This window comes from Caloenas nicobarica, chromosome 15 (assembly GCF_036013445.1).
Source record: "Caloenas nicobarica isolate bCalNic1 chromosome 15, bCalNic1.hap1, whole genome shotgun sequence".
In the NCBI taxonomy this organism is placed as follows: Eukaryota; Metazoa; Chordata; class Aves; order Columbiformes; family Columbidae; genus Caloenas; species Caloenas nicobarica.
Genome location: NC_088259.1, coordinates 9,111,341 through 9,133,068, shown reverse-complemented (window position 1 = coordinate 9,133,068; position 21,728 = coordinate 9,111,341). Strand labels below are relative to the sequence as shown.

At 63.0% G+C, this 21,728-nt stretch overlaps 2 protein-coding genes across 4 annotated transcripts; both read left to right on the top strand.

Annotated features, from left to right (window-relative positions):
- The first annotated feature begins 4,273 nt into the window (after nucleotides 1-4,273).
- Nucleotides 4,274-11,290, top strand: RSPO4 (R-spondin 4). The gene is made up of 5 exons (XM_065645837.1): nucleotides 4,274-4,739; nucleotides 7,526-7,714; nucleotides 7,999-8,142; nucleotides 8,237-8,422; nucleotides 11,202-11,290. The coding sequence occupies exons 1-5, from the start codon at nucleotides 4,661-4,663 to the stop codon at nucleotides 11,273-11,275; spliced, it is 672 nt and encodes a 223-aa protein (XP_065501909.1). The 5' UTR covers nucleotides 4,274-4,660; the 3' UTR covers nucleotides 11,276-11,290.
- A 1,921-nt stretch (nucleotides 11,291-13,211) lies between these two features.
- ANGPT4 (angiopoietin 4) lies at nucleotides 13,212-21,728 on the top strand. 3 transcript variants are annotated; one of them, XM_065645526.1, is made up of 10 exons: nucleotides 13,212-13,257; nucleotides 13,559-14,081; nucleotides 17,644-17,799; nucleotides 18,045-18,166; nucleotides 18,485-18,717; nucleotides 19,132-19,238; nucleotides 19,660-19,761; nucleotides 19,841-20,007; nucleotides 20,581-20,711; nucleotides 20,795-21,728. In XM_065645526.1, exons 2-10 carry the CDS (start codon nucleotides 13,770-13,772, stop codon nucleotides 20,953-20,955), a joined length of 1,491 nt encoding a protein of 496 aa, XP_065501598.1. In that variant the 5' UTR covers nucleotides 13,212-13,257; nucleotides 13,559-13,769; the 3' UTR covers nucleotides 20,956-21,728. The 3 variants fall into 3 exon arrangements, with proteins under 3 accessions (XP_065501598.1, XP_065501596.1, XP_065501597.1); XM_065645524.1 differs by having other exon boundaries at nucleotides 19,129-19,238; XM_065645525.1 differs by lacking the exon at nucleotides 13,212-13,257 and having other exon boundaries at nucleotides 13,475-14,081; nucleotides 19,129-19,238.

Genomic DNA, 21,728 nt, shown 5'->3' with positions numbered 1-21,728 from the left:
GCTGCTCCTCAGGGGACAAGCAGAGGTGGCAGTTTCTGTGACACATGCGGGATGGAGATTGATGTTAGCTGTGAGGATGGAGGTCGGTGTGAGCCCTCGTCCACGGGGATGCTGGAGCTGGGGGGTTTTCTGGAGAGACCCTGTTCCCAACACCCACCAGCTGCTGGGGAGGGGGTGAATAGAACCTTCAACAACCCCAAACCCCACGCCCATCTCCTTTCACCTTCTCCGGTGAATACCAAGACCTCGGCACATTGGTTCACAAGCACATCCTCCCCCCTCCCAGAGCTCATCCCATTCCGCCATCCTCATCCCCTGGCTCCCTGCGATCAATGCCCAAACCCCACATCTCCCCGAGAAATCCTGACTCAGCCAGAACCACCAGCCCTGGTACAGCAGACGAGCCCCAGCACTGGCGATGCCGTTCCCGCAGCCCGGCGATGAGCCCAGCGGTGCCGGCCGGCGCCAAGCCCGTCCTGCGCAAGCCGCTGTGCTGGTTCTCCCGCTCTGACATCTGTACAGAAATTGGAGGGCGGCGCTGACATGTGTCACCAATAATCAGGGAACAAGTGCCGACGGCGGCGGCTGTCCCCACCACCTAGAGGAGGCTGGCCAGTCTTGGCTGAAATCATGGCAAATCACAGCTGGGAAGCAGGAGTATTGTTTCAATTATTGCCATTATATAAAGTCAAGCCATTCAATATATTCTGCCTCAAAGAGGCTCGACGAAAGAGATAAAATAAACACTGGAAATCTGCTCCACTGGCGCAGAGCAGGAATCTGCTTTCGACACCAAACCTTCCCTCCCACCTTGCCTCTCGCCTTCCCTCTCCTCCCACTGCCCCTCAGCACCGCTCGACGCCGATTCCATCTTTGGGTTTTGCTTCTGTTTTGGCAGTCGGAGCGCTCGGAGGCTGCGCAGCCGCCGTGGGGGCCGGAGCGGAGCTGAAGGAGCCGCGCCGGCGGGAGGGAGCGGGAGCCCCGGTGCTCTCCTCGAGATGAAGGATGTGATTTAAGGCAAATCTCTGCTCCATTCCTGGGGGTGCCACATCCCCCCAAGAGAAGCAGGATCGGCAGGTGGCACAGACCCAGGATGAGCAAAGGTGTGGTGGGAGGAGGAGGAGGAGGAGGAGAGCAAGAGTGCTGGCACGAAGGAAGCAGTGCCCAGCTGCACCGGGCTCCTGCACCAACACCAAATCTGCAGTTTGGCCTTTCCCAGCAGGTTTCCCACGAGCTCCAAGCTGTGTCCCTTCTGGAGTGGGAGTCATGGGCAGTGTCACCGCTAGGGACGCGGGTGACAGAGGTGGCCATGCCACGGGTGCCCAGTGATGGCCGTGGTGCAGTGTTAGGTGGAGCCGGCATTTCGTAAGTGTGGGGGAAAGGGCCTCTGCTGAGCTGGCCTGGGGAGCGGCTGTGACTTTCCATGCCTGTGGGAAGCGGGCTGCCACCGTCCAAGCATCTGGGCTTGTTATGATGGGAGAGGAATGCCAAATATTTTTCTTCCTTATCCACTACCATCCGCTCAAACCCGCCTCTGATCAAACCCACGTTCGCCCCCTGGGATGCACGAGGGCGCCTGCTCTGGAGCAGATCTCCCTCCCGGCAGCTGTGGGAAGCTCCTTGTACCTGGGGAGAAAACCCTGGGCCAGGGGCTCCCTCCGTCCCACTGCCTCTTGCTGTCCCCTTCCCTTGCTGCCAGCCAGCACCAGCCGTTTTCATTTTCACTTTGCTGCCTGGTCCAGGAGCATCTCTGTACCAGTATCTCTGTGTCAGCATCGCTGTGCCAGCATCTCCATGCCAGCATCCCTGTGCCAGCATCCCTGGCTGACCTGCAGCTCTGTCAGGGTCACACTGTCCCCTCCAGAGCCCCAGGCACCCCAAAAGCAGCCCCTCATGCCATGGGTGCGTATCCGGGATGCCGGTCATGCCGGGAAGCGGGCGGTGCTGCCTTGGAGGGTCACCAAGATTTTTTTTTCAAAGATGAAAGCGTGCTCAAGTGTCAAACAAACTTTCCGTATTATCTTCCTGGACACTCTCTCCCGGGTTCTTTTGGAAGACAGAAGAGGAACATTGCATTCCCTCCACACTGGTGTGAGGTGCTTCTCCCCAGCATTACCCATGAGTCACACCACGGTTGCCGCCCCGGCACAGCCAGCAGAGCTCCCCACCCCCCGCCTCGGTGCCCCGAAACACCTCCTGGCACAACAGAGAGGTCACAGGCGCCTGGTAAATCAACAGACAACGCATCATCCCTTCCCACCACAGTTTTCAGAGGTGTAGTCATAAATAGCCAAATTAAGGCAAACGAGAGGATTTCTCTGCTCCCTCGGGGCCACCCAGCACCCACTGGCGAGGAGCCGGGACCGGCAGCTCCGTAGCCTTGGCAAAGGCTCCGCTATTGCACAGCCCAGAGATGAGCTGAGCAAATTGCCACGTGCTGTCCCCAAGGCCCCAGCACTAATGAGAGCCACCTAATTAGTGCGCTCCTCCTGCAAGGGGCTCGCCCTGGCAGGGCTCGCGACGACATCCGCTGGCTTGTGCCAGCAGCCAGAGGCAGGACCGGGGATGAGGCGCTTCCCTGGCCCTCGCATAGTGTTTGCCTTCCAGGCCTGGACAATGACAGTTCCCAATCGGCTCCAGGGAGCTGGGCTGGCCTTGCCGCAGTGCCAGGAGCTGCCACCAGCTCCGCCAGGCTGCCACCCAGCCGGGCACCCGCAGCCACGGGCACCTGTCACCGGCAGCGCCGGCACAGCCGCCTGCAACCATGATTTCTAGATACTCCAGGATCTCCGCTGCCATTCTCATATCCCTATTTTTGTCAGCTCCTGTGCTGGATGATGCCACCCTGCCTGTGCCCACGCAGCCCCCCCAGCCCACGTAGATCCGCGCTGGGAATGCTGTGTTGTGGCCTTGGCTGTTTATGGAAAGCAAGGCTGAGCCAGATGCTGAAAACCTGCATTTTATGGGTAATTTTTCAATTTCTTTCACATTGGCATTAAAAAAAAAATCCTAAAGCGATCCCAACCATCATTACTCCCGATTTCCTACAGCAAAGCCAAAGGGGTCTGAAACGGCTCCTTTGTTGTCTGAATCATTAACTCTTTGGGAATGAAACTCGGTGAGGCTGGATGGGAGTGGTGGGGAGAGGGGGAGCAGGAGGGGGGAATTTCTGGGGGAGCAGGGAAGCGCAACCCAGATGTGTTTTCCCTGGGCATGGCCAGATGCCCCAGGACACTGAGGGGCACATCCACTGCAGCCCCACGGGCAGCCCACCCCAGTGCAATGAGTTTGCTGGTGCTCAGCAATCCCCCAATGCATTTGTTCCTCCAAAGTACAGTAGACCCAGAGTACCCGAGGTGGGAACGCACCCTCTGCGGCTGCCCTCAGCCTTGTCTGCAGGAGCAAATCCCATAAAATCGGTGCAGCCTGCAAGAGTGGAGCAGACAGAAACTCTCGTTTGGTCGACTAGAAGCCATCAGGACCGAGGTCCAAACCCAAACCTCTCCCTGGAGCAAGCAGGGACACAGCAGCTGGCAGAGCCACCGAGCACAGCTCAAGAAACGCTGGGTTTTCCCACAAAAGATGGGAACCAGTTCTTGGCCCTTTTATTTCCCTGTGCCTGCAGCCAGCTGGGACGGCAGAGGGTTCAGCACATGCCCCGGGGGTGCTCAGGGGACATGGGGGTGCTGCCGCCCTGGGGGCACTTTGGGGAGCCCTGCATGGGGCAAGGGGGTGGGCGCCTGCGTGGGAGCCGGGAAGGGCTCAGTGCAGCTCAGCTCAGTGTAGCACAGCTCAGCTCGGCTCGGCACTGCTCGGGTTGGCTCAGTGCGGCTGGGCACAGCTCCGCTCAGCTCGGCTCAGTTCGGCTGGGCTCGGCTCAGTTCGGCTCGGCTCAGCTCGGCTGGGCTCAGCTCGGCTGAGCTCAGCGCAGCTCCGGCAGCTCGGAGGGAGGTGAGTTACGAAGCGTTCGGAAAATCAGAGTCAGATGCGATCCCGGGGACAGCGAGGGCAGATCCGCAGCCGCCGCCGGAGCGGCCGGGGACCCTCCGCGGATCCCGGCCCGGGGGGCTCAGCCCGGCCCGGGGCTGCCGGGGCCGGAGCGGGGGCTGAGCCGAGGGGGGCCGAGCCGGGGGGCCGAGCCCGGGTGGGGCTGGCGCAGGCAGCGTCACCCACCTGGCTCCACCCCCCCAAAAAGTGGCAGGGGCTTCGCCGTGACCCCGGCGCTGGGATGGCAGCGGGACAGTCGCACCGCGGCGGGACAGCGGGACGGTCCCCAGCCGAGGTGGCGGCTGGAGCGCTCCGGCGGGAGGAGACTCCAGCCAATTTGTTTGCGAGTCGCTTTGTTGCTGCTGGGGGATATTTTATTATTATTACTATTTTGAAGAGCGTGGGGTGGCAAGGGGGGGGCTGGCACCGGCTATAAAGGCAGAGCTCCCCGAAGCAGCCGACGCTTCCCCGGCACCATGAGCGCTGCCCTGGCCTGACACCCCTGCATCCCCGGGGGTCCCGGCTGATGGCACCGTGGAGCACAGCTGCATCCCGGGGTGGGATGGTGTGAGCCGCTCTCCTCCCCCCCACCCACCGTCCCTTGGCTGGAGCCGGACCCGCCAGCCGCTTGGATGATTTGATTTCTTCCCTGCCCGAAATCACTCCTGCCCAGATGCAGTGGATAATATTCATGTTGCTGTTATTCATCAGCTCCATGGAAATGCTCACGCAGAACCGATGGAAGAAGCAAGGTACGATGCGTGTGGCCGGCTCATCGTGCTCAGGTGCTGTGGGGCAGCTTGGGGACATGGGGCTGCCGGCCCCCACCTTCCCTGCCAGTGCTGGGGCTGCTGGTGCTGCCTGCACCGAGCGCGCAGGAGGTGTGCGCCGGGGCTGATCGACACCCGGGGCTGGAAGGAGCTGGGAACCAGCATCCCTAACCTGGCCGCATTACCCTCTGGGTGCACGGCCCGGGCTAGATCAGCAGAGTGTGGAGGAGGCAGTGCCCAGCCGCATGGCATTGACTGCCCCATCGCAGCGCTGCCCTCGGGGCTGGCAGGGGACAGGGGTACACTGGCTGGCATTGGTATGAGCTGTACAAACTCCAGGAGCAGTGAGTGCAGTGGGGATAGTACAGAATGAGCTGATTTTCCAATATTTTTCTCCTCTGCTTCACACATTAAGTGCTTGAGGAGTAAAACCTCCTGGAAGGATGCTCAGAGCCACCGCAGGCATCGCCTTTCCCCTGCCCCATCCTTCCCCGAGCAGAGGCACCAGCCAAGCCACTGCCCGGTGCCAGGGCCAGGGCAGGGTGTGCGCCAGGACTGTGCTGAGGTACCCACACCCTCCGCTGGGCACTGGCTTGTGTCCCCACACTGGGCAGAGCCAGTCGGCTGCAGGAGTGGGGCCGGGGCTGGTGCTTGGCTCTGCACCGGGAGCAGGTTGGTTTTGGAACTGGCACATGCCAGGGTAGGGACAGGACCTGGCAGGACCAAGGACCTTGGAGGCTGAAGCCCGGACAGTTTCCCTGTGGCTGGTGCATGTTAAAGATGCATGGAGTCAGTGAGCATGTGTGGTTACGCGGTGGCTGGGCTGGCTGTTGAAACCCCCCGATCGGAAATAGCCAGGCACCCAGAGGGGCTGCGGGTGCCGCGGTGCCAGGGCTCTGGCTGCTGCCGTTCCATGCGGAGCGGCCCGATGCTGCGGGATGCACAGGGGCCACAGGTCCTGGCAGCACCCAGGAGTCTGGCCACAACTCCCTGCCTGGAATGTGTGTTGTATCTCCTATATAACTAGTGCAGAAGGGCCAGCATCGCCTCTGGTGGCTGGGAGCTGAGAGAAGATGCTGCAGCACCCTACAGCCACCCCGGGAGCTGCCTCCAGCCGTGTCCTGCTGCCACAGAGGGACTGTCTGGGGGGCTCCCGGTGCCTGCAGAGCCCGCAGCGGCAGAGCTGGGCTGAGGACGGGCAGCGATGGGTGATGCTACGCTGGCATCCAGCACCCCTGTACCCCCTGTGCCCCCTGCCCAGTGCCCATCCCAGCTCAGCCCTGCACCCTGGGTCTGAAATCAGCACCCATCAGGGGAGGCAAACCCATCAGGTGTCCCTAATTTTGCCAGCACCACCGTGTTAGTGTGAGCCGGGTCCCGTTGCGCGACACAGCCATCTCTGCAGCAGCTCCTCAGTGTTCCTCCCCATGGCAGAGCTGGTGACGGGAATGTCTCTGCATCGGCCGGTGGCAGCGCAGGGTCCCGCAGCCTGCACAGGGCTCCCCAACTTCCCTGCCCCAGCTGGGGCTTGGAGAGAGCGCGGCAAAAAAAAAAATCATCAAAAAGAATGAGGGAAGGGAAAGAGGCTCGTAAATCCCTGGGTCTCCAGGGAAGCGGCTCCAGCTGCAGCCAGGAACACAAATGTTGTCAGCGTTTGGTAAATATGTAACGGAGACCATAACAACTTAATGGATCCAAGGTGCTTTGTTAGCACGCTCCCAGCAGTTGCAGCCCTAATGAAGCCTCTCAGCCGCACTGCATGGTGCAGCCGCCTCCTTAGGCCTTGGCTTTGTGCAAAAAATCGCCTTCATACGGTAAAGTCTGCTGGCAGATGGAGCCTGGGCCCCGAGCAGGCAGTTCTGGCACTGCTGGCACTGTCACCACTGCCCAGAGCTGGAACCTGCACCCAGCACACGCTTCCCAATGCGGCCGGGCGCAGCAGAGGCATCGGCCACCTGCGCGTAGGAGCTTGGTGGCCACTTACAGAGATGCCCAGCCAGGCTGGGGGTGCAGAAGGCCATGGGGTGCAGGTAACCCCCAGTGCTGGGGGCTCAGCTACTGCGGTCCCAAAGTGTCCCTGCGCCAGGAGCATCTCTCTGGGCTGCATCTCCCTGGGCGCAGGGAGGTGGCTCAGGGGAGAGGACCGGGTGGTAGGGACTGGAGGCTGGTGCCCCGTCCTCGTCCCTGGTCCCTGGGAGCAGAGCCCACCTCGGGGCAGAGACCGTCACACAGGTCCCGAGCACAGCAAAGGCAGCCAGGGAGGCAGAGGAGGCTCTTGAGCAACCAGACAGATCCTTATCTTGGCTCCTCTTGAGCTTTCCCAAAAGGCTCCTTGTCCCCTGACACTTAACAGGCATCAACTAATTAATCCAGGTCAGAGCAGATTGCTGCCCGCTGATGAGCTGTTGCCCAGCTCCTGTTCGGATGCTTCGCACAAGATGGGCACGGCTGGCGCAGGGACAGGGACAGGCTGGCACCCCTGGGCACAGGGTGAACCCCTGGACCTGGTTCTCAGGGTGACAGAGGTGACAGTGCCCAAGCTGAGTGCAGCGGGGAGCGATGGCTCTGTGCACCCCCTTGCTGCCAGCCCGGGGAGAAGCAGGGATTTGGGGCGTGGAGGAAGGTGGGGACGTATCCGCAGGGAGATGGGACGCTGCTGTCACCTCCGTGGGTGGCAGAGGGGCTGCTATGGGGCTGAGACTGTCCCCAGAGCCTCGACCGTGCTATGCACGTGTGACACAGATGCTCTCCATCGTTTGTCCCCACAGCGAGCACCGGGCTGCTGGAGAACTGCACGGGCTGCGTCCTGTGCTCGGAGGACAATGGCTGCATCACCTGCCACCACCGGCTCTTCTTGCTCATCTGGAGGGACGGCATCCGCCAGTACGGGATGTGCGTCCACACCTGCCCCCCCGGCTACTTCGGCGTGCGGGGGCTGGAGGTCAACAGATGCACAAGTACGTCCTGCGACAGCTGGGGCCCCCTGGCTTGTCCCTGTGTCCCTGTGTCCCCTCACCACCCCACCGGTCCCAGCGCTGTGGGAAGGGCGATGGCTGCATTTCCTGCAGCATCCCTGGTGAGGGCAGCCGGGCCATGGGGCTGCCTCCCCTTTTGTCCAGAGCTGCAGCCTGGACCCTGCACATTTGCCAAGGGCTTTGGCTCCCCGGCGGGTACCGGGGCTGCTGGCTCGCTCCCTGCCAGCTCTCGGCGGGTGCGGCTGACCAGCCCTCCTTCCTGGCAGAGTGCAGGTCTCCCAGCTGCGAGAGCTGCTTCAGCAGAGACTTCTGCATGAAGTGCAAAGACAAGTTTTACTTGCACAAGGGCCAGTGCTTTCGGCAGTGCCCCCCCAGCACCGCAGCACAGCCCAGCACCCGCGAGTGCCAAGGTAAGCAGCACCCGCACCCCATGCCCTTGGTCCCTGGGGACATGCCGGGTGCTGCACAGTCACCGTCTCCCCCATGCACCCCTGTTCCCCCCAGAGACGTGCGTGCCGGGGCCCTGGAGCCAGTGGAGCGCCTGCACCCATGAGAGCCAGAGCAGTGGCTGCAAGTGGGGTGTGGAGACGCGGGTACGGGAGGTGCCGGGGGCTGCCCGGGAGGAGGGGGCTTCCTGCCCCGCGCTGCTGGAGACCAGGAGGTGCCGCATGAGGAAGCACTGCCCAGGAGGTGAGCACCCCCTGCCCGCTGCCCCGGGGGTGGCTTCGTGTCCCTCCGAAGCGTGCCCCACGGCGTGCCATGGGAGGGGGTGGTGGCGGCAGCCCGACGGTGGCTGGCGAGCCTGGTGTCAACTCCCAGGCATGTTGAGGCCAGTGGCTGTAACCGTGCAGTTCTGGAGAAAGCCGCCGTCCCAGGCACATGTGCTGAGCAGCCCCTGGGACTGCCTGGGACCGGCCGGTGTCCCCTTCTGCCACCCAGCTGGGACGGGCGCTGGCGTCAGCCACCGCAGGGGGACAGGACTGCTGGGCTTCGGTGAACGGAAAGGCACAGCCAGGGCTTTGTGCCTCCCAGTTGCGAATAACCAGGGTTGAAACCCGCCCACAAAAACCCCTGAGCCCCCAAAATACCATCAGTGCTCGCGGAGCTGGAGGGCATCACCCGGGGGATTTCTGGTGGCCAAAGCTTTGGGGGACACCCCCAGGGCAGGGTTGCTCTCCACAGCTCGGGCAAGGGTGAGTGGCTGGCAGTGGGAACCAGGAGGCGGCTGATGTCATTTTTGGATACAGGCGGCTGGACCGAAGCTGTTCTAATAAATCTCCACTCCAGAACTGGCAGAAAGGGGGAATTGCATGAGATACAGAGCTGTAGGGCCTGGAAGGAGATCTGAGCTGCCTGCCCCGGCCGAGCAGGGCTTTGCCGTGCGGAGCTGCGGGCTTGCCGTGTGCTGAGGGACACCATGTGCCGAGGGACGTGCCGGCCGGCACCGCCAGTGTGGCGGGGGCCAAGGGCGGCAGAGGAAGGGACTGGGAGGGATAGAAAAGGGATGGAGAAAGGGGGGCAATAACAGGAGGCGTGTGTGCTGGGCGGAGGCCACAGAGCCAGGAGAGCGGCTCGATCTCAGCACCATCAGTCATAAATCATATTTTCCCGCTGACAGCAGAGAGGAGCTGATTTCCATCCCTGCTCTGGCCCCGATTTGCAGCTTCGGGGCGCCAGGTGGCATCGATTTTGGGGATGTTCCCCTCCCTGCCGGGCTGCGCTGGCTCCGTACCCGGAGAGCTGGTGACAGTTTGATGTGGCAAGTTTGGCATGGGACGAGGACAGGCGGCTCCGGAGCGCGGTGTCCTGCGGCGCAGTGCCGGGCGGGTGCCTGTGGCGCCGGGTCTGGCACATGGCGGGGCCTGCCGGCACCATGGCGCTGGCGCATCACGATGTCCCATCTCATGGGGTGTCTGGGAAGGCAACGGCACCCTGGCTAAGCGCTCAGTCTCCCGCTCTGTGCGCAGCCCCAAGGCCATGGTGATGGGCTCAGGGAATGGCAGGGCTCCTTGCTCAAGCTGCTCACTGGGGACCAGCTCTGGAGCCAGGTCTGGCCCTGAGATGGCAGAGGGAAATCCCATCCATGCCCCACAAGCAGCCCCCACTGTCCCATCGGCCAGGGCAGCCCCTCCGTGTCTGGCAGCTCCGGGCGTCCCCGCCGTGGCACAGCCTGCGTCTGCCCTCGCTCCCGGCTCCTGCCCGCCCGACCAAGTGCTGCCTTATGGGATCCAGATGCTGGAGGAGGATGGCAAGTTCACTTGATGCAGCCGAGACGAGCTGGGGAAGGACCCAAGCGTGTGATGAGAGATTTGTGCCACCACTTCTGAGCTGTCCTCGGCAGCTGGAAGGGAGAAGCACCCGCGCTTGGCCAGGGCACAAACCCCCATGCGCTGCTGTAAATCTGCCTTGTGTGTCTGCCGCGCTCTCCAGACGCTCGGCATTTGTGCTGTGCCCTCTCCGTGGTGGGTGGCAACTGTCTGGAGATCAGAGCCGAAAAACAGAGCCAGGCAGGAAAAGAGCTGGAGCCCTCAGAAAGGATCAGTGACACCAGCCCTGGCACACACCACACCGGCCGGTCGCTGTCCTTATACCCCTCATACAGGGACAGTGGCACTGGACACCCCTGTGTCACCCAGCTGGGGGTGAGCAGAGTGCATAGTAGGCACAGGAGTAGAAGTGGAGGCAAAGCTGCAGGTTTTCGTGCAGCTGTCCCGCTCCCCAGCAGGGGCTCCTCTCCCCATCGGAGCTTGTGGCACAGCGGGGCTCATCCTGTGTCCCTGTTTGGTGACAACACTGACCCCTTGGCCAGCAGAGCTGGGAGTTGGAGGGTGCTCGGGGCAGCCCCTTGGGGTGCGCAGAGATTTGGGTCCCAAGGCCTTACTGGGGTTGCGCTGCCTGGACCGGGAGCATCCCCACGGAGAGCATCCCCACCTACACATGGCCACCCCACCTCCTACCGTACCCAAACCTTCCTGGGGACCCTGCTGGGTCCCATACAAGCCCGCGGTGGTGGGCAGCACCAGCTGATCCAGAGGGAGGCATGGCCCCGCACCGGGGCAGAGCCGGGCATCACCGCAGCATCACTTTGGGGTGTTGGTGCAGCCACCGTCCGGCTCCGACACTCCCAGTCCTCACTCAGAGAGAAGCTGGGGGATCTCCGGGCAGCCCCCTCAGTTTGGTTGAGGTGGCCCCAGCCCATTCCTGGACATTTGGGGAGTATCAGGATTTAAAGTCCAGCCATGGGAGCCGGGAGAACAATGCATCAGTGTTCCTGGCCCCCCCGCAGACGCACGCTGCTGTTTGGTGACCTGGAGGGGGGCTCTGGGGTCCCCCAAATCAAGAAGCGGGTCCTGTGCTAACACCCGGGGGAGGATGCGGGATCCGCATCCCGTGGATGGGGCTCAGGATGGATCCTGCTGCCCAGCCGACAAGCGAGCCCTCCTTTTCTCCTCCTTTTCTTCTCTTCCAGAGAAAACCGAACCCAAAAATAAAGGCAAAAAGCGGCAGAAGAAGCCGAAGACAGAACCGCATGTTGGTACCTAGCGAAACCAGCATGAGAGCCGGGGAATCGCAGTGGGAGCTGGTTGGGAGCTCTCTGTGCCACTGGCTGGTGGCATGGAGAGATCCCAACCAGCTCCCACCATGCTACCCCAGCCACATCGCCCTTGTTTTTCCATCCACAAAAAAAAATTGCACAATTTTCTCCCCCCTCCCCTCCCATTTTCTTTTGAGACAATTTATGGCCTGTAAAACATTTCCTTTTCAGAAAATCTAATTTGCAGTGTCCAAAGCGATGCCTCGGGGCTCGGGGAAGGGGTGGCTTCTTGTGTTTGTTGTTTTTTCCTTCTCCCCCAGCCTTCTCAGTCCCTTCCCTTGCTCTGAATGGGTGGGATGGGGGTTGATCCCCGGGGTCGGACCCCATCTCTGCTTGGGTACTGTCCCCCAGGGCTGAGAGATGCTCTGTCCCCATGGGGCCCCATTTGCACAGGGGTGCTGGGGTGCACGGGGTACCACCGAGCTGCTCTGGGTGCTGGGTAGGGTCCCCCATCCTCAGCCACTGTCACGAAGAGTGGTGGGACCCCCAGAGTTGACACCCAATTGGGGATGATGATATCGGTCATGGTAGCCCAGCGTGGTGCTCAATGGCACAACCGTGCGCCAAATCCTGCCGTCCTCAGGCTCACAGAAGGGCTGGAGGAGCTTCTCTCCCCACCGGCGTGGCTCTGGCCAGGTTTGGTCCAGGACAAGGGGTGCACACACTGCAGTTGCTGGAGCCCGGGCAGGGGATGCTACTGCCTCCTGCATCCCCCGGCCAGGACCCACCGCAGCCCCTCATAAATGTCACCTGGTGCAAATTGCTGCCCCAGCCACAGGCATCTCTGTATTTGGGGGTGTTCTGGGGTCAGACACCTCGTCCCTGCAGTGGGCAGGGGGAAGCCAGGTCAGGGGGGGTTGTCAGGGCTGCGGGGGCTGCACAGACCCTGCAGGGCTGACACCAAGCTGCTGCAGCAGCTCCTCCGTTTGCTTAATACCAAATAAATGTATTAAAACTCCAGCATCCCTCTCGCCTCCCTGTTTTCCTCATGTCCATGAGGTACTGCTGAAAGGGGACAGGGACACTGGCTGTCACCATGGCATCACCCCCGCATCCCCCTGTGCGGCACTGGGCATGGCAGCCCGGCTCTGCACCGGCTCATGGCCAGGGCTGCAGGAGCAGTTGAGCCCCCCTTATCTTCCCCACACCCAGCTGTCCCCAGCCCCTGAAGGGGACGGGAACAGTGGCCAACAGCATCGGTCCCCTCCATCCCACAACCTACAGCCTGTGCCTGGTGTGTGGCTCCCAGTGTGGCGGGGTCACCCTGCCCGGCCCCCTGGTACTGGAGCAGTCTGGGGAAAGGTTTTATTTTAATATTTTTATTTAAAGCATCACCAGCATTGCTTGGTGGCTGAGCCAGCAGCCGGAGTGAGCGGCAAGCGCGTCACCGGGGCTGCAGGTACCCCAGGCTGGGCTCTGCTGCCGGGAAGCACCGAGAGGCTTGTTTGGCCGGTTGCTAATTGAGTGAGAACACTGGGCATCACTGGGCCACGATGGCAGCAGCAGCTGGACCCAGCCACGTAATTGAAGGCACAGCCACGGGGGGACACGTGCCCCCCATCCTCTCCTGACACACACCCCAAGCCCAGGGAACCCCGCTCTGCCACACCAGCTTGTCCCCCCTGCCGTGGTTGTCCCCTCCTGGGGACCCAGCCTGGATCTACCCCAGCACACTGGAAGCCACCGTGACCCTCGGCTCGTGACACGCAGCCGTCCCAACCCCCGGGCAGCCCCCCAGCCCAGGAACTGGGCACCCCGAGCCGTGCGCAGGGTCTGGCTGGGACGCAGCCCCCATCCCGGTCCCCACGGGCTTGTCCTGTGGCTGGAGAAGCCAAACCCAGGCCTGGCTCCCGCCAGCGTTATAAATAGCCAAGACATGGGGTGGGAGCTCTGCTGCCCAGAGGGGGTGTCCTGGGGATGGCAAGTCCCAGTGGGTGCTGGTTGGGGGGTGCTGGGGCTGGGGGTGGGAGGGCTTGGTGCTGGTGTGGGCAGCTCGTCCCCGCTGCCCCGGGAGGTGCAATGAGCTGTGCAGAGAACGGCCAAGGAGTGCAGCCGGGGGGGCACGGGGACTGCGTGTGTGTGTGCGAGAATTTATAGATCACGTGTGAAACTTGATCTCCCCACAGTGGGCCTGGAGGAGAGAAAAAAGATAGAAGTATTGTTTTTAAAGATTTTTTTCCTTTGTTTTTCTTTTTCTTTTTTTTTTTTTCTTTCCCCTCTCCCCCTGCGAGGGCCGCAGCCGCCTGGCGATAAAAGGCCGGGGCGGCCAGAGCCGGCTCAGAGGGAGGAAATGCCGAAATCGCAGCATTTCGACTTGGCGGCAAGAACCCACTGATCCATCCCAGCACAGAGCAGCATCGCGGCCACCCGGGAGGTGCCAGCACATCCCCAGCCACGGCACCCGGCTGTCACCCGCCCCAGCACCGCGGGGACCCCTGCGCCATGCGGGCGCTCAGCATCAGCCTTGTGGCCTTGACCTTGGCCACGACGGTTCCGTGCACGGCCGGAGCCCAGCGCCGGGCACTGGAGGGGAGCGGCCGCCGGCGGTACCACCGGGTCCAGCATGGGCACTGCAGCTACACCTTCGTGCTGCCTGAGGCTGAGCCCCCACCCTGCCCGGGGCCCCCTGGCCCCGCCAACGCACTGCTGCAGGGAGACTCACCGGCCAGCACCACAGTCACCAGCCATGGGGCCACCCAGCGCCTGCGGCACCTGGAGAGGATCCTGGAGAACAGCACCCAGTGGCTGCTGAAGGTAGGGTGCAGAGCGGGGGGGACAGGGGGCTGTCCCCAGCATCCAACTGTGCAGCATCCCTGTACCAGGTTCCCACTTCGGCTCTGCAGAGGCGAGCGCCGGGGGGTTTGTGCCCCCCCGAGCAGCAGCACTGCAGCCAGACTGCGTCTCCTCTGCAGGTTTGCACCCCGGGCCTGATCCTGGCCTGTTTGCACCAGGCGCTGTATCGGCAGAGGGGATGGGTGCTGTGGGTGCTGCAGGTGCTGCAGCTCACGGCTGCAGCTGTGTCCTCTGCCATCCCCGTTGTCACTGTCCCCCTGCCATCCCCACTGTGGCTGTCCCCTGCCATCCCTGCTGTGACTGTCCCGCTGCAACTCCTCCTGGTCCCAGCGGGGCTGTGCCAGGCAGACCTTGGGGCTCAACGTCCCCCGTTCTGGGTCAGGATGCGGTTTTGCTGGAAAGCTCCTGGGGAGGGTTCTGGCAAGTGGCGGAGTGAGGGACCTAAGGGTAGGGGCCACCAAAACCTCTCCAGCTTCATTGTTTTCCCATTCCTGGGCTTTGCAAAAGCTCCAGGCACTTTGAGTGGGATCCGTGGCTCCCAGGAAGCCCCACGGCACGTGGGCGAGTGGGAGGGTGCAGGACAGGGACAGTGGGTGCCGCAGCAGAAGGGCTGCACGCCCAAGGGGGTGCTCCCTACCCCAGCTCTCCCCATCCCCGCCGCCCATGGCAGGAAGCACCGTTTCCTTCCCGAGGGCTCGCGCTGCAGCCCCCATCTGCCTAGCGCAGCCGCCTGCGTCAGACCCAGGAATAGCTCCCGGACGCCTCATCCCAGGGGACACCTCCCCAGGGGGCTGTAAACCCCGCAGCCCGGCGAGGCAGCAGCACTGAGCCCCTAGTGTTGATAAGAGGGCGAGTGGCTCGTCCCCAGCTGTCACTGAGCCTCCAGCAGAGCAGCATCTCCAGCACAGCCGCAGGCGCGTCCTGGAGGTGTCCCGCCGGGGTGCAACGGGACCTGCGTGTCTCTGCACCCCGATTTCCCGGATGATGTCCCCAGGTGAGCAGGGCCAGCAGCGCTGTGGCATGGTGTGTGCCAAGTCCCCACAGTGCCAAACACACCCACCTCACCCCATTCCCATCCCATTCCACCTCATCCCATCCCATCTCATCCCATCCCATCCCATCTCATCCCAGCCCATCCCATCCCACCCGATCCCCATCCCATGTCCCTCTCCATTTAGAGGCAGTCTGCAGCTATTTTTTTTCGCTGTTCCTTGGCTTTCCTAATTTAACCAGAGCTGCCCAGGGAGGCTTGTTTTGGTCGGACTCCAAGCCTGAACAAACAAACTCGGACTCAAAAGAGGCATCGGATTCAGGGACAGATTGTAAACAACGTCGTATCCCTGTCTGCGCTGCTCTGGCCCCGGGAGCCCTGCCGGGTGCTGGGGTGCAGGTCCACCCTTTCCATGTGCCCCCCCATAGCCAGGAGGGACAGGGACACGGTGAGAAACCAGTGCACGAGGACATGCAGCTTCTGCTCGCCATCCCATTGGCTGTTCCCATCTCAGGAGGAATTAATTTTAGTTCAAACACAAACATTTGATGGTGCCGCTGGGTCTGGGGGGGAGCTTGGGGCAGTGGCAGAGTGGCAGCTCTGGGGTGCCTGTGGCACAGCAGCTGGTGCTGCTCACCTCAGCATGGGTGCAGGGGTGCAGGCAGCGGGTGGGGGGGCTTTCCCCACCTCTGGCCCTGGGGGCCTCCTGGCCGGTGCTTTCAGGTTGCTTAGAAATTCGGGGGCAGAATGGCGATGGGAACAGGGGAGGGATGTGACTGCAAGAAGGCAGCACAGGACCATCCAGAGGTGGCAATGGGTCACTGGCACTGGGACAGTGGGGTGGCCAGGGTCCCTCCTGCTCCCAGGCAGCATTTTGCGGTGACCCACATCACCACGGTTGTCCCCCCCCAGTCACTGTGCTCTTTGGCACCCGCGGGGCAAAGGGAGGGTGATCCTGGTTTCCCAGTCCTCTGCACAGAGCCTGTCCCACTTGGGTCCCCTGTGCCACCCGTGGCTGGCGACACTGTGTCCCCGTCCAGCCGCAGCTGCTCACAGGAGCTGAGGCTCCATCGCTGGCTGCACTCGGCTCTCCCCGTGCCAGCCTGACCTTTTCCACGGGTATGTGCTGCCCTTGGGCTTCAAGATATGTTTATTTAAAAAAAAAAAAAAAAAGGCAAGATTGAGGGGGAGAAAAGGCCTCCCCAAGCCCTGTGAAGCAACAAGATTAACGACGTGGTTAAAGGGAAACTCTCCAGCAATCACTCAGCTCAGGGAAATGTTTTCCAGACATGGCTCTCCGACCTTTCCCTGCTTCCTCCCTGCTAGCACGTTCCGCAAGGGAAAATCCCTGGTGAATTGGGGTGCAGCCGCGCTGGCCAGCCTGCCCACCCCGGGACCCTCCAGTCCCCCATGGGTGCTTGCGGTGGGGTGATGGTTTCACCGCTGCCCAGGTTTGGGGAGGAGGGAACAGGGCTCCGCTGCAGCCAGCGAGGTTTTGTTATGTGCAAACAAGTGCAGAGCAGAGCCCTGCGCCCTGGCCCGCTGCCAGCCCCTCTCCCATGCTGAGCATCCCGCACCGCTCTGAGCCGAGCATCCTGCACTGATCCTGTGCTGAGCATCCCGCACCGATCCTGTGCTGAGCATCTCAGCACCTTGGCTGCCGGCTGTGCCATCCAGAAGAGCATCATCCCACTGTGACTGGTCCCACCTGGGCCACGACCCCAAGAGATGCGCAGGGACATGGGGCTCTGTGGACACTGGCTGGGAGTCGGGCCGGGAGCAGGATCAGAACAATTTGAGGACAGCAGGATCTGTGGGGTGCCCCGTGCTGCTTTCCCAGCGTGGGCAGCTGTGTGGCCCTTCCTGCTCCCCACAGCCCCCACCGAGAGACCGTGCCCCCGCCGAGGCCATCGCCCCAGGGAGGGGCCGAATGGGAACCTCATGGTGGGGCCGCCAGAAATAGAAAAGCCTTTGGGAAAGGCAGCTCCCCACGGGCTGGGAAAGCGGAAGCAACATCTCCGCAGTGTTTGCAGCCCTGAGCGCTGCTTCTCAGCTCCAAGCGCTTCCCCAGCAGCACCGGGGGCCGGACGCCCACTCGCCTTCCCCAGCTGATGGTGGCCCCGCACCCTCCACGTTCCCAGTCCCAGGAAACCAGTGCTGGGTCTGGCAGCGCAGCCGATGCCGATGCAGGTGGCGATGCCAATACTGACACCAGCCACCTCCTGCCCAGCTGCTCGGCACAGGCCACACTGGCTGGGCACATGCAAACCCGTGCCAGGTCCTGGCAGCAGGCAACTGGCTGGCACCGCAGAGCAGGAATCTTGGCAGCTGGTGCCGAGGGGCTCCCCTGCAGCAGCGCGGCCCGTGGGCAGCTCGCTCTGTCCTCCCTCTTCACATGGCCCTGAGATGGGTTGTGCCGTGCTGAACCCCCCAGGGGTGTGCCTGGGGGCTGTGCTGAGCTAGGTTCGGGTGCCAAAGGAGGACTTGGTGAGGTCCCCAAATGACCCACCGTGCCCCTGCTCCCCTCTGCAGCTGGAGAGCTACATCCAGAGGAGTGTGCGGCCGGAGCTGGCACAGCTGCGGCAGACAGCGGTGCAGAACCAGACCGCGGCCATGCTGGAGATGGGCAGCACCCTCCTCAACCAGAGCGCCCAGCAGAGCCGCAAGCTCACCGACGTGGAGGCGCAGGTAGGGGGCAGCCAGGGCATGTGGCACATATGTCCCCATGTCCTTATCACCCCCAGGACCACGGCAAGCGGCATGGTTTCTCTGCTGCTAAAAGTGGGGTGATTCCCCGGAGTGATGCACGGTTTAATGTACCGGTGTGCAGAGGTACCAGGATTGTGTGCCGGGGAGACGCGAGCCCGGTGAAACTGGGGACATGGTGTGGCCCCAGCTGGTCACACCAACGCTCCCTTCCGCTCCCGGGGCAGGTGCTGAACCAGACATCGCGCATCGAGCTGCAGCTGCAGGAGAACTCCCTGTCCACCACCAAGCTGGAGAAGCAGCTGCTGCTGCAGACCAACGAGATCCACAAGCTGCAGAACAGGAACAAGTAGGGCCTGGGGCAGCTCAGGGACCCCAGCAGCCCCCAGACCTCAGTGGGGAGGCTGGTATCTCCCACCCCAGGAGCGCAACTGCACTTGGGGGGCTTGAACCTGTCCCAGGGCTGGCTGGGGTCCCTGGGGGGTTGCACAGCCCCAGCACAGCCCTGTGGGCTTTGTTTTCCCCTGGTTAAGCACATTGGGTGGGATGCAATTCGGTGGGTGTGGCAGAGGACAGGGACAGCTCTGGGTCCCCACAGATGTGCTGGGTCCTCTCTGCCACCCTGCTCCCTGCACAGCCCCCCCGTCACTGCTGCCCCATCTTCCAGCATCCTGGAGGTGCGGGTGCTGGCGATGGAGACGCAGCAGCAGGCGGAGCTGGCGGGGGCTCGCTCAGAGAAGGAGCAGCTGCAGCAGGTGCTGAGCCGGCAGAGCGGGGCCATCGCCGAGCTGGAGAAGTCACTGGTGGCCACCAGCACCAATGCCAGCCTGCTCCAGCGCCAGCAGCTCCGGCTGCTTGAGGCGGTGCAGAGCCTGGTGCACCTCGTCACCCAGAGCAGAGGTGAGCCAGGGTGTACAGGCAGGGCACGGGCAGGGTGCAGGCAGTGGGATTGCTCCTCACCCTCCCAAGAGGGTGCCGGGGCGCTGTGCCAGCCCCTACGCTCAGCTCAGGTGTGGGTGAATTTGCCTCAAAAATGAGCCCTGTGTCACATGCATGAAGCAGCTCCGAACCTGCAGGGGAGGGTCCCTGACCCAACACCATCCCCAGCCCTGGCAAATTCCCTGGCTCAGGCTGGCACAGCCCCGGTGCAGCCTGGCTGCCTCCCCCAGCCCTAGAGATGGTGCAGAAGGAAGAAAAAGAAAAAAACACCTGGGCACAAAAGAACCCAAAGGGAGAGGGGAAGAACAGCAAAGCCATGCAGGGCTGAGGGTCTGGGGGGTTTCTGCCGTCTCACCGTTCCATCTGCCGCAGCAGCAGGGCAAGAGCAGCTGTTCCAGGACTGCGCTGAGCTGCGCCAGGCAGGCACCCACGCCAGCGGCATCTACACCCTGCACATCGCCAACCTCAGCGAGCCCAAAAAGGTGAGCGCAGACCAGAGAGGGCTCCCAGTGCAGCACCCCAGGCTGCTGCTGACCTCAGTGCCACCCAGTGACCCAGGCCAGTGCGGGTATCCCTGTCCCATGGCACATCCCAGCCCCTCTGGGGTGTCCTGGGAGTGCAGAGGGGTGAGGGCAGCAGCTGCCGAGTGAGGGCAGGGCTTGCAATAGGCTTTCAGACAGGGGGATAAAACTGATTTTAAAGGCACTCCCAGCCATGAGCACAAGCCCCTGCCCTCAGCCACAGGGGGAGGAGAGACCCCCCCAGCCAGGCACTGGGCTTGGCACATGATCAGCAAGCTCTAACACCCATGCAGCACCCATGCAGCACCCATGCTGAGCTGCCCAGCCCGGCGGGGATGCCCCCAGCCACCCCCTAAGCCCATCCCGTCTCTCCCCGCTGCAGGCGTACTGCGACATGGAGACAGACCGAGGGGGATGGACGGTCATCCAGCTTCGTGCCAATGGCAGCCTCAGCTTCCAGAGGGGCTGGAGGGAGTACAAGCAGGTCCGCACCCACCTGGGGAGGAGGGAGCCCTGGGGGCACCCCTGGCACCCCACACTCACCCACCCCACTGCTCCCCCAGGGCTTTGGGGATGCCGCAGGCGAGTACTGGCTGGGTAACGAGGCCGTGCACCTCCTGACGAGCCAGGCGCCCTACACCCTACGCATCGAGCTGCGGGACTGGGAGGGTGGCCAGGTCTATGCCCACTATGGGAAATTCCAGCTGGGGAGTGAGCGGCAGCGTTACAGGTAGGAGAGAGTCACTGTGGCAGCATGAAATCACATTAACTCAGCGGGATTTCCCATCCCGCCAGCCCGGCACGATGCAGCTCGCTGCGGGGGCAGGTGGGGGTGACATGGCCGTGGCCACTGGGCACTCCCAGGGGTGCCGGGCATCCCCAGGCTGCTGCACCCATGTCCGGGGAGGGACATTGAGCTCCTGCCGCCGGGCTGGTGAGGACGGCGTGTGCCTGGCCATGGGCAGGAGGGGTGGGAGGCAGCTGAGTGGTTTGGTGCTGGGCTGGAGATGGGAGAAGACCCCAGAGATCCCCTGCACTGTGTGTGCACCGAGCCCCAGCAAAGAGCACCAGAGGAGCCTCGGGGGGTCCCCTCTGCCCCAGCACAGCATGACCCCCACCCCTGGGGACCCCCAGGACAGGCAGCCCCCGGCCATGCCGGAGCTGCAGGGTCTCTGCATCCCTGCATCCCTCCCTGCTGGCCCTCACTCAGCTCGTGGCATCCCATGGCCTTCGACCCGCCCCGAGCAGGGCTGGGGGGCTGTGTGACCCCCCGGGCACTGAGAGTGGCCACGCCGGGTGGCAGGCTGTCACTGCAGGACTACAGCGGGACGGCCGGGCAGCAGAGCGGGATGGCACCACAGGGCACCCGCTTCAGCACCCGTGATGCCGACAACGACAATTGCCTCTGCAAGTGTGCCCAGATGCTGTCAGGAGGTGAGCAGAGGGTGGGACACCCAAACAGCACCCGTGGGTGCCCACCCGGGATGCCACTCTGCCCCTCTGCTCCCTCCTGGCAGGCTGGTGGTTCGACGCCTGTGGTCTCTCCAACCTGAATGGCATCTACTACCCAGCACGGCACAACATCCGCAAGCTCAACGGCATCCGCTGGCACCACTTCCAGGGGCCCAGCTACTCCCTGAAGGGCACCCGCATGATGATACGACCCGCCAGCTTCTAGCGTGCCAGCGCTCAGGGCAGCACAACCACACATGCCAGCCTGGCACAGCGGGAGGGCTCCAGGAGAGGGGACAGTTGGGAGACACTGAGCCCTCTTGGCCACTGCAGGGAAGCTTTTCCCCCAGTTATATTTTTCACTCTTGTTTATCTGGCATTCCCAGAACCTGTGCACCGTGGAGAGGGACAGTGGCACCACGGCCGTGCCGGAGGGACCCGCAGGTGGTGACAAGGGGCTCTGCAGGAGCTGGCGGGGGGGGACTCTGCCTCGAACCCAAGCCAGCCCCGCCACAACGGGCTTCGGCACATGGAAACCATGCAATCCCCTCCAGCTTCTCTGCCCATCCTTCTGCGGGACTGCTGGGTTTTGCCCCAGGGATGGGGGTCCGAGATTCCCTGGAACCCCCTGCACACTCGGCCGGGCTCCAAGGCATAGCGGGGGCACGACCTTTTCTATATGTTTTTTGATTTGCAAAGGCCCCACCGTCCTGCTTTCTCTGCAGGACTGGGGGGGCTGGGGAAGGAATGGGAATCCCCAGGAGTGCAAGGGGGACACAGGCTGTCCCCCCTGACATGCATGGCCCAAGCCACTGTCCCCATGCGCAGACACTGCTCCTCGCAGGATGGGGCCAGGTGTCGCCAGCCCCCGAGGTGGACGGGAGGAGGAGGGGATGTCTTTAGGTACCCTGGGGAGACCAGTTCCAGGCTGGGATGGCTGGTGGCCCCCTGCTGGGAGGTGGTTGCTGGGGGGGCTGGGCTGGCAGAACCCAGGGACAG